This window comes from Aquarana catesbeiana, linkage group LG05 (genome assembly GCF_042186555.1).
Source record: "Aquarana catesbeiana isolate 2022-GZ linkage group LG05, ASM4218655v1, whole genome shotgun sequence".
In the NCBI taxonomy this organism is placed as follows: domain Eukaryota; kingdom Metazoa; phylum Chordata; class Amphibia; order Anura; family Ranidae; genus Aquarana; species Aquarana catesbeiana.
In genome coordinates this window covers 494,704,583-494,716,799 of record NC_133328.1, presented here as the reverse complement: position 1 = coordinate 494,716,799, position 12,217 = coordinate 494,704,583, and the positions used below count along the sequence as shown (strand labels likewise).

The 12,217-nt window shown below is 45.9% G+C and overlaps 1 protein-coding gene across 2 annotated transcripts in view; it reads left to right on the top strand.

The window, feature by feature from the left end:
* The window catches only part of LOC141145142 (ras-related protein Rab-10-like), an 81,219-nt gene that overhangs the window by 13,657 nt on the left and 55,345 nt on the right, over positions 1-12,217 (top strand). For both annotated transcript variants that reach the window (XM_073631529.1, XM_073631528.1), the window contains exon 2: positions 6,752-6,812. In XM_073631529.1, coding sequence (XP_073487630.1) covers positions 6,752-6,812 — 61 coding nt within the window. The remainder of the gene's footprint in view (positions 1-6,751; positions 6,813-12,217) is intronic.

Here is a 12,217-nt window from a genome sequence, read left to right as displayed (position 1 = left end):
GCTGGAGCCATCTCGCAGGCCGGCAGGGAGCACTTAACACATGCCCCTCTGTCACCCTCCGCGGGCTCAGAGCAGCAGCGTACAGTCCCTCCCCAAACTCATTTCTGAGCTGAGAAGCAGGGATATTCCCCTTCCCGCTACAACCAGGAAGGCAGAGCTGTTCTGGCTCCTCTTTCCGCCTCCAGCTGCAGCTGGACCCAGCACCCAGCAGGCATCCCAGCAATCTATCTCTGGGGCCATTTCCCAGCTGCATTCTTTGGTCTCCTCCTTAACTGCAACAGTTTCGGACGTCCAGACCAGAGTCACACTTTGGAAAGTTTACCCACCCTTGACCCTCCCTGACCCGGTCTTGGTCCCGATGACAGCTTCTCCTTCTGGACGTCTTAGTGGTTGTCATGTTGAATGACCCCAGGCTCAGTCGGAAGCTGTCAGCCATCGCAGTTCGCCCTGAACTTCGGGACGTTCAGAGATGTCCTTTTGTTCAGCCTTCCCCACCAGGAGGAAGGAGCTGGGCTTATACCTTCATGCAGTGTTACATCTTGCTTACAAATATGGTGCTTTTGGCTTCTACGACTACCATCGATCGTTCTCAGCCTAAGCAGTGGCAAGACTCGCCCAGTTCCAGATCAGTACTGACTGGAGCGTCACAGACACGCAACTGTTTTGTCGCCACTTTGCTGGGCTTCGTTCCCCACTCTGTGCGATTTACCAATCTTCCGCCCAAACAACAAATTAGTGCTCTCAGGCAGCCACAAGATGCCCCTTCATAGTCGACGACTTGTCTGCGCCTCATTTCTCACGTATGCCTAGTCTGAATTCCCTGACCCCTACAAGAAATTTTCTCCCAAATACGCATCAGTCGACCTGGCCACCCAGGCCATCATTAAGAGGCATCGGTGCCTGGCTATCCAAAGCGGATATCGCAGACGCATTCAAGCTCCTGCCTCCAAGCCCATCCCTCTGGCGGTGACACGGCAGGAAGTGGAGGGATTCTTTTTTTTTTTTTTCACCAAGCTGACCTTTGGGTCTAAAGACAGCCCATGACGGTTTGGCATTTTCGCCCAGTCCCTCACCTGGTCCCAGTTACACCAGGCACAATGTCACAGGGTTATCTATTATCTCTATGGTTTTCTGCTCATCGAACGGTCGGACATACCCCCGGTGGATCTAGACAAGCTAACAGTGGTCTTCAGCAATCTCAGTGTGCCTATAGCCGAACATAAAGTGGAAGTCTTGGAACACTCCATCACTTTCTTAGGCATCGTCCTGGATACACATGCTATGGAGGCTAGCCTGCTTTCTGACAACTTAGCCCATGTTAGGTCGGTCATTCACGATTTTAACCGGTCATAGGGGTGTACTAAAAGACAGCTGCAGTCCTTGATAGGGATGCTCAATTTCACTATGAGGATTATTCCTCAGGGGTGCTCGTTCATCTGATGGCTCTTGGTCTTTCTCGCCAGAGTGCAGCACCCCGACCAAGTCATCAGGCTAGACCCAGCAACAATAGTGGTCTTAGCTATGTAGGACGAGTTCCTCGCCAACTAGAACGGCATATTGGTGTTTATTCCCTCAGTATCAGCTCAGTCGCCGCAGGTAGACACAGATGCTGCAGCCTCCACAGGCTTTGCTGCAATTTTTGGCCATCGCTGGTTTGCCAGACCCTCGCCCCCAGAAATCTGCCTGATTCCTGGTTTTGCTCGGTCTTTGTCAATGTTTCTAGCTATACCTCACCGTGGCAGCAGCCCAAGTCTGGGGCCTCACGTGGACAGGTCAGACAGCGCTCTTCACCACAGATGTCCAGGCTATAGCTGACATCCATTTATAAGGGTAGATCCAAGTCACTCCCTATCATGTCCTTCCTGCTCAGGCTGGTGCAATCATCATTACACCACCAATTTTACAGTGAACATATCCCTGGCAAGTGCAATGCCGCAGCAGATGCACTGTCTCGCCTCAACTTTTGGCTCATTCTTCCAGCAGGAACCCGGAGCCGACGCATCATCCACTCCTATCCCACCTTGGTCTCAACTAACAATGAATTGTAGTCACACCTTGCCAGCGCTACCGGGCTTGGATACCACTCACTGTCTAGCACACTAACAACACTTTAAAGGCTTGTCACACAGCCTGGAACGCCTATTGCTGGTTCCTAGCCGCTTGTCCTGAAAACCACAGCAGACGTCACTCACATCCTAGCCTTTATATTGTATTGCCACACACAGCTGACTCTCGCTCATTATACTATCAGGCTGTACCTAGCCGGTGTTCAGCACTTGCTGTCCTTACAAAAAGACATCTGTTCAGGCCCATACAGTGAAAACCCTCCTGCGCCGTGTTCAGTAGCAGCAGCCCGCAACCAACGGCAAACGCTTACCCATCACGAGCACTATCTTAGGGGCATGTCCGAAATCCTCTCATATTCCCCCTTTGGGCTCTTGCCCAGCCTAGTCATGCAGGTGGCCATCTGCCTGGCTTTCTACGGCCTAGCGAGTTCACCTCTGGCAATACTAGTAGTCAGATACTGTACAGACACCTCCTGACTCACTTCCCAAACAATTATGTTCTTCATCTTACAGTCTCCTGGTGCCCAGTTACGATCCTTGACCGTCTGCTCTCTCACCTACCCAACCAGCCAACCTCCAGCCCCTTACTGCCTTCTCGGTTAACCCCGTGAGTGGCAGTCAGTTTATTAACCACTTGACAACTGGGCACTTAAACCCCCTTCCTAACCAGACCAATTTTCAGCTTTTGGTGCTCTCACATTTTGAATGACAATTACTCAGTCATGCAACACTGTATCTAAATGACATTTTTGTCCTTTTTTTCACACAAATGGAGCTTTCTTTTGGTGGTATTTAATCACCGCTGGGTTCTTTATTTTTTGCGCCGTAAAAGAAAAAAGACCGAAAAATCTGTAAAAAAATACATTTTTCTTCATTTCTGTTATAATATTTTGCAAATTAGTAATTTTTCTTCATATATTTTGGCCAAAATTTATACCGCTACATATCTTTGGTAAAATGAACCCAAATTGGTGGATATTATTTGGTCTTTGTGAAAGTTATAGAGTCCAAAAGCTATGGTGCGAATATCTGAAAATTGATCACACCTGAAGTACTGACGGCCTATCTAATTTCTTGAGACCCTAACATTCCAGAAAAGTACAAATACCCCCCAAATGACCCCTTTTTGGAAAGAAGACATTCCAAGGTATTTAGAAAGATGCATGGTGAGTTTTTTGAAGTTGTAATTTTTTCCCACAATTCTTTGCAAAATCAAGGTTTTTTTTTTACTTTTTTTTTTCCCACAAAATTGTCATATTAGCAGGTTATTTCTCACACACAGCATATGCATACCACAAATTACACCCCAAAACACATTCTGCTATTACTCCCGAGTATGGTGATACCACATGTGTGAGACTTTTACACAGCGTGGCCACATACAGAGGCCCAACATGCAGGGGAGCACCTTCAGGCGTTCTGGAGCACCCAGGCCAATTCTGACATTTCTCTCCTACATGTAAAAATCATCATTTATTAGCTAGAAAATTACATAGAACCCCAAAACATTATATATGTTTTTTTAGCAAAGACCCTAGAGAATACAATGGCGGTCGTTGCAACTTTTTATCTCGCACGGTATTTGCGCAGCAATTTTTTTAACGCGTTTTTTTTTTTAAAAAAACAGTTTTGTGCTTTACAAAAACCAAAACAGTAAAGTTAGCCTAATGTTTTTGCATAATGTGAAAGATGAAGTTACGCCGAGTAAATAGATACCCAACATGTCACCTTTCAAAATTGCACGCGCTTGTGGAATGGCGCCAAACTTTGCTACTCAAAAATCCCCATAGGCGACGCTTTAAAATTTTTTACTGGTTACATGTTTTGAGTTACAGAGGAGGTCTAGGGCCAAAATTATTGCTCTCGCTCTACCGATCGCAGCGATACCTCACATGTGTGGTTTGAACACCGTTTTCATATGTGGGCGGGACTTACGTATGCGTTCGCTTCTGCATGCGAGCACACAGGGACAGGGGCGCTTTAAAATTTTTTTTTTTTTTTTTATTGTTCATTTTACTTTTATTTATTTTAGTTTGATGCTTTTTTCCAAAAAAAAAAATTTTGGACCACTTTTATTCCTATTACAAGGAATATAAACATCCTTGTAATAGGAATATGGCATGACAGGTCCTCTTTACAGTGAGATATGGGGTCAATAAGACCCCACATCTCACCTCTAGGCTGGGAAGCCTGAAATAAAAAAAAAAAAAAAAAAAAACGATCCTGGCTTCGATCGTAGCGGTGAGTCGGTAGAAGCGCGGGAGGGGGGGACATCCCCTCTCGCCTCCCGTAAGAACGATCAAGCAGTGGAACAGCTGCTATGATTGTTCTCATGGTGTAGGGAATCGCCGGCTGAAAAAGCTGATATCTGAATGATGCCTGTAGCTGCAACCATCATTCAGATATCCCCGCACAAAGTCAAGGACGTTGTATGACGGCCGGCGGGCGGGAAGTGGTTAAAACGCTTTTTTTTTTTTTTAACACAAAATTGTCCATTTATACAATATTTCTACCACATAACATGTACATACCAAAAAAGACACCCCAAAATAGATTCTCCTGCTCCTTCTGAGTACGGCGATACCACATGTGTGAGACTTCCACAGCCTGGCCACATACAGAGGCCGAGTACAGCCGAGCATGGCTCAGCATGGCAGGGTATGGCGGGGTATTGCGGAGTATTGCGGAGTATGGCGGGGTATTGCAGAGTATGGCGGGGTATGGCGGAGTATGGCGGGGTATTGCGGAGTATGGCGGGGGCATGGCAGAGTATGGCGGGGGCATGGCAGAGTATGGCGGGGGCATGGCAGAGTATGGCGGGGGCATGGCAGAGTATGGCGGGGGCATGGCAGAGTATTGTGGGGGCATGGCAGAGTATTGTGGGGGCATGGCAGAGTATTGTGGGGGCATTGCAGAGTATTGTGGGGGCATTGCAGAGTATTGTGGGGGCATTGCAGAGTATTGTGGGGGCATTGCAGAGTATTGCACAGCATTGCAGAGTATTGTGGGGGCATTGCAGAGTATTGCACAGCATTGCAGAGTATTGTAGGGGTATTGCAGAGTATTGCACAGCATTGCAGAGTATTGCACAGCATTGCAGAGTATTGTGGGGGCATTGCAGAGTATTGCACAGCATTGCAGAGTATTGTGGGGGCATTGCAGAGTATTGCACAACATTGCAGAGTATTGTGGGGGTATTGCAGAGTATTGCACAGCATTGCAGAGTATTGTGGGGGTATTGCAGAGTATTGCACAGCATTGCATAGTAGTAGGGATGGCTGAGCATGGATGGATGGATGGCTGGATGTCTCTGTGCAGCGCTGTGGGCACTACACATACAGCCCACAGCGCTGCAGCCATCCATCCATCTCCCTCTCCTCCACAGTGTACCGATCGGTACACAGGAGGGGAGGAGAGGAACCGGCGTCATCAGATGACGCCGGTCTGTTTACATGTGATCGCGCCGTCATTTGACGGCGCGATCACATGGTAAACGGCCGCGATCAGCGGCCATTTACCGGGATCCGTGATGGGCCGGGTCCTCTGGACCCGGCGGTCACGGATGTGTTCGGGTGCGCGCCCCAGGGGGCGCGCGAGAGGGGAATTCTGGGAGGACGTCATAGTACGTCCTCCCAGAGTTATCCAACCGCCCTGCAGCCGTCATTCGGCTATGGGCCGGTTGGTAAGTGGTTAAACATGTTAGGGTCCTTCTGCTCAACTTGGCCTAGACCCTGGGTGGTACTCTGGACATTCCTTTCCGGATTGGCACAGCCTCAGCTGCATCCCAGCGCAGAGTACCAGACCATGTGATCAAGAAGCTAGGCACATGGAAGTCCTCCTGCTCCGCCAGATATATTCCAAACCCTCAAGTGGAGATGGCTCTAGCCTTCTCCAAACTTGCTCAATGAGGTTAGAGCCAATAAGATATACCTCCCTACCTGCTTATTTTTGGCCCCGTTTCTTGGCTTACCTACCAGACGACCAAAAGCGTGTTTTGTGATCCACATCTGTCTCGCTCTTAGGGCCACAACTCGCGATAGAGATAGAGAGAGATAGATATATATCATTTTTTTTATTTATTTTTTTCCCTAATTTTTTCCCCATGAAACTGGAGTTATCCTTTAACTAATGAGACTACTTTCACACTGGGGCAGGTGGGCGTCGGCGGTAAAGCTTTTAACCCCCACTAGCGACTGAAAAAGGGTGCTTTGCCAGCGGTTTTGCAGCACTGCCCCATTGATTTCAATGGGCAGGGGTTCTTTAGGAGCGGTGTATACACCGCACCTACAGCGCTGCAAAGATGCTGCTTGCGGACTTTTTTTTAACCATCCTGCAAGCGCACCGCTTCAGTGTGAAAGCACTAAGGCTTTCACACTGGAGAGACAGGAGAGGCTCTTTACAGACGCTATGCTATTTTTAGCGATGTAGCGCCTGTAAAGCGCCTCTCTGTGAAAGTAGCCTGAATGTAAGATTTCGTTTCATTCAGTCAAAATGTTACCAAAAGATTTCCTGCGGAATGTTTACTTTTTGTGTGCTCAATGTGTTAAAATATTAGGTGGACAGTGGAAAGTAAAAAGATCTGCTATGTTGATTGCTGATTGTTGCTTTCCTTCATATCAATGAGGCTAGATATTGAGATAAAACAGCAAATAAAAATTCTTCATGTCATTTTTATCTTTTTTTAGGAATTGATTTCAAGACTAAAACAATCAATATTGATGACACACCATTAAAACTTCAGATCTGGTAGGATTATGCTTTATATCTGAATGTTATTTAATCTCTGCATATAAATATGTACTAACTTTACACAGAGTGTGTCATTGAAGCTGTCACTGGCACCACCTTTATTAAGTATCAGGGATGGAGCATTTACTTATTGCCAACATTCACTACTGGTTGTCAGACGTTCTCACTCTTTGCTGAGTGTGTTGGATGCATAGTTTTTGTCATACTGTATACACGCAAGCAACATTTTGTCCAAAAGTCATTTTAAGGGTCTGTTACTAACTGATGTTCAGAGTTAAAGAAACTCTGTCCCTTTAAGAAAACAACAAACTGCCGCCTGGTATAAAGTATCTGCAGCATCTTTCAGTACAGTACCTTGTGCTTGACTCAAATGTCGAGCCTTTCTCATAGCATATGCTTCAGTACCTCCTAAGGTTTCATACACTCCAGGAGTTTAGCCCGATGTATGAGATCCAAGGATTTTGGTGCAGGTGGAAGGCCCAGGTGCATCAACCGGTTTTGCTGCCAGCAGCCTGTAAATGAGAGACTGAAAGCTGCTGTGGCTGGACAGAGAAGGATGGTGCACCGAGCTGTAAATTTGTGCATACCAAACCTAGGCACAAATGCTCAGAGCACAAGACCCTGGGCACATACTGTCTACAACATCCAGCTGCAGCATAGAGTTTTACAGGCTGCCAGCAGTGGGCGTGAACAGTGCTCCCGTGCCTTCTGCACCAAAACACGGGAATCTCAGGCATCGGGGCTAAGCACCCAGTGATGAAGCTTGCCTGACTTTTCCTGTCTCCAGCATATTCCTATTGGTCAGTGATGGGTCAGCAGGACAGTGTGGGTGGGTGAGTCCAGCTAAGCTCTGACACTACCCATAAATGTTTGGAGTAGGGAATACTGCTGGAGGTACGTTCAGGCACCTCCGGCTGGACTTTTGTTTTTTTAAAGTCCAACTCCAGGGAAAAAAGAAAATGTTCCCATGCAGTGGGGCTGTGCCCACACTGCATGGGTTAACTGCGATTGGAGAATAGAGATATACTTACCTAATTCTCCCCGCACAAGATCAGTCTCTCTGGCTCCCAAAACCCCCAGTAGTCTTGCGATCTTGTGCAGTTGACTGTTCTGGATATCATCGTGCCCATAGACCTGCTCTGGATGTGAGTTTGTCAGAAACAGCCCACCGCTGGATTGTGGGGGATCGCTGTTTGCCAGTGGAGCAGAGGATCAGCTTTCTCCTCTACCCTGGACAAAACGAGCAGTTAACCTGTGTGGTGCAGGCACAGCCATACTGCATGGGAAAACATATTTTTTGCCCGTAGTTGGGTTTTAAAGCGGCCTTTCTCATCCTTTTTACCAAGGCGAATCCCTTGAAATAATTTTCAGGTCTCAGGGAACTCCTGCTAGAAATTATATCTCAGTCACAAAGTCAGTTAGGTATAGATATACGAATAAACAAAAGGAATAAAAATGTGGGTAACTTAAACTATTTAACACCCAAAGGAGATCATTTCTATAATACCCCTTGTCTATATAACAATACAGTACATTTTCAGTAATTATCATGGAGTTATAAAAATTTAGCCATAAGTGAAATGTAGACGGTAAAAATGGTGTCCTTTTTATATTGGTGGTCTATTTAAACGTTCCCGCATACAGTGGTGGTCAGTGAAAGTTTCCGCAGTGGTAGTGAGTGGAAGACGCACCCTCTTACATTGGTGCTTAAAAGAATGAATCCCTCATTGATTGTCACTGATCCCACACCACTGAGACCAACCAGCAGGAGATCAATCAACTACTACCCAGGAAACCCCTAGCATCTTCTGGAGGTATCAAATGTTTCCATGAAAATCTGGTTGAGAATGGTGTGTAAAATTCTGTACACACTAATGTATACTTCCCATTACCAGTCACAGGGATGTTTACTTTTCAATGTACATACAAATAATTGTACAATAATCTGAACAGATCATTTGTTTAACATATTTTTTTAAGCAGTTTACCTAGCAGCCCTAACCAGCTCTGTGGTAAGCAGTGGATTGTGGAATTATTATGTTCCTGATAGGTAGGAAAATCACAAGGATCTTCTTTCTTTATTTTTTCACTGAGCATGTGACTTTACTTCTTATTTTATCACATGATCTGCAGCTAATGTTGCCATTATTTCAGTTCAAGAAAAACATTCCTGTAATACTGTACATATAAAATCAATAACTAAAATCTCATATACTGTAAGCTTTAAAATAAAGTGATTTGAAAAGTCATGTCAATAATTTTTAGTTTCATTCTTTCTTTATTGTTTTATCAAGTGAACAAACAGTATTTCAAGTTGCGTAATACATAGATCATCATGCAAAGAAGGGTAGCAAGGGTAAGAGAGGGGAAGGGCTGGAAAAGGGAGACTGGTACGATATAATAGGGTACGTGGTTAAATCGTAGACTTAAGGTAAATTTGTGTGTTCACATTTGATTGTGACACACCGAGGCCAAGGTAGTACAGAAAATAATTAAATAAAAACAGTACTGTACAATGATAAAGAAATATGAAGGTAGGTTAATGCTCAAATGGGGAAAAGCATGGATTAAATGGGAAGTAGGTTGAGCAGGAGTATTATGGATTGATGGGTTTTGTTGTAGGACAGTGATGGCGAACCTATGGCATGCGTGCCACAGCTAGGAGACCAAACCCTCTCTGTGGGCACGCCAGGGGAATCCCCCAGCCAGGCAATCCTTGCAAGTGACGTCGGCGGGGGTGGGCAGCCAGTCATCTTGTCCCATGTGTGATGTTTAGGGGGGGGTGTAAAGTTCTTCCGCCACTGTCCTGAGGGTCTGTGTTGCAGCTTATTGCCTCCCCCGGACGCCTACACCTCTGGTACACCTCTGGTAAGGCATTTGGGCATTCCTCTCTGAAGGCACTCTATTCCAGCTCCCCCCTGCTGCGGGACGACTTTGGTTAAGTCTGTCCCAATGTTATAGCCTGTAGAACAGCAGAGGGAAAGGGGAGGGTCGGTGCTCGGAGCAGATCATCCATGGCCATGGGAGAGGTGCAGTGGCTGCTAGCTGACCTCCCAGCGGCAGGGATATCGAGCAGCGACTGGATGGCAGGGACTACCCGGGGAGAGCTGGACGATGAGGACATGGAGATGTAAGGAGGAGGATAGATCCTCCGGTCTACATTGTACTGTGTGTGGGGGGGATGGGGATGTGAGTAGTCCGGGAAGTATGGGTCCGGTAGGCGAGTGCATGGGTCAGGTAGGTGAGTGCATGTTGCACAGTGTATTCTGAGCACAACGCACTCGTGATCCCTGCATTCTGAGCGAATCTGGCAGAATAGTATGTCTTTAGTCCCTTAGGGATCATTCAGGGGAATGATCAGTCCCATCCTCAGTACAGAGCCGCTGGTAGGTTTAATTCCGTGTTGGCACTTTGAAAGAAATAATTTGGTTTTGTGTCGCGGTTTGGGCACTCGGGCTCAAAAAGGTTCGCCATCACTGTTGTAGGATTTCAAAGTTGTAAGGTGCAGAGGGGGGTGAGATAACCAGTGTTGCCATTGGTGTAGGAATTTCTCTTGTGTCAAGTGAGCCTTGGCAAAGGCGTATTCATTCAGGCATGTTCCTTTAGAGAGATTGTCACATCCTTAATTGTGCTTTTGAGATTTTCCAGTTGCGAGCAAAGTAGAGTCTCGCAGCTATGAAAAAATGAGTGAGTAGAGCATGAAATTTATAAGGCCATGGATCCATGCCTAAGACCAACAAAGCTAGTTTGGGATCGTTCGATATGTCCATGTTGGTAACCATTGCTATTAGCTGGAAAACTTGAGTCCAAAAGTGTTTAATAACAGGGCATTGCCACGAAATATGAAGGGATGATCTAGTAGAGCAAAATTGCCTCCAACATAGAGAAGACTGATTGGTGCAGATCGCAGTTAATTTTTGTGAGGCGTGGTACTATTGGTACACAAGCTTTTGGAGGGACTCCCAGTGGGTGATGTATTGGGAATATTTTATAGGGAGAATTTGAGCTATTTGCAATTGCTTTAGCATGGTAGAGAAGGATTGGGAGTGTTCTTGGTATTATTGTTAAGTAATTTAGAGCTAGGGGAAGTTAAATTCCCAGATATTGTATGGACCATAAGGGAGCCCACGAGAACAGCGCAACTGATGCAACAGTGGACGGGTCCAAATTGATGGGGAGCATGTGGCACTTGTGATTCAATTCAATTTATAAAATGAGAGAGTAGTTGACTAAGGGGAGGTAATGAGCATAGAGTGTCCGTGAGGAAGAGAGTTACATCATCTGTGTAAAGTCCTATTTTGTGGTGTGCGTCCCCAACTTTTATTCCAGATATTAAGGAGGTTGGCTTATGAAGTCGCGAATGGCTATCATAACTCCTTTTATTTGGAGTTGGCATTAGCAAAAAAAGTGGGAGTATTTTGGTGGTTTAGAGGCAGTAAAATGTGTTTCTTGGATACATACTATATCGCTTTTGGCAGAAAGAACCTCTTTCCACATGAGAGATCTTTTAAAGGGACTGTAAAGTACATCAGCATTTAAGGATAGGGTTTTAAGTGGCATGGTGATGTATGAGGGGTGTAAATGTGTCATGTGTTTATTATTGTCAACGTGAGAGAGTTGACCTTCGGAGTAACCACTAGGCCTCAAAGACTTGGTTTGCCAGACCATATGTTGTGAGTGGTCATATGGAGGAGAAGGGTCGTACCAGCCTTTAAGGAGGGGAGAAGGAAGAGGGGAAGGGAGTAGGTAAAAGAACGGGCACAAAAATAAGTGTACATTCTTGTGTGCATAGCACACCTGTAATCTGGGGAGCAGAAAAATTATCAACAAACGTTAACTGGTTTAAACATAGAAGCCCAGTACGGGGAAACTGTGTAAGTAGCTGTGTATGCTACGTAGCCAATGCTAATCCGATAGAGTGGCAGGACTGTGGGAGGTGGGTGTTATCTGCTTGGTGCCATGCATCTGAGATGTGTTGTGGGAACACAGCATTAGAGGGGGTAGCATCAGAGGGTGGAGACAGACCTCAGTTTTGTAGTTGCTTCAGACCTTGCTCGAGGTGATATAAATAGTCACCAATTTGCCTTGGAATGTGACTATGATTTTTGTGGGGAATCCCCATTTATAGGAGATATTTCACTCTCTCAGGGTGGATGTGACAGGTGCCAGCACACAGGGCTGTGTATAGATCTGGGAATGCCAACATATTTTTGGTGGACAGGAGTATGCGCTCTTTTGCTTGGAAGAAGTGGAGCTAGAACATCTCTGGGTTTTTTCAATGGGATGTGTGGCGGTTTAAAGGACCGATGCTGCATCCACCTAGGTAAGTATTATTATGGGATAAAAAAAATCCCATACTTCTCTTTTAAAGTTTCTATGCGCCCTATAAATAGTAAGGTCAA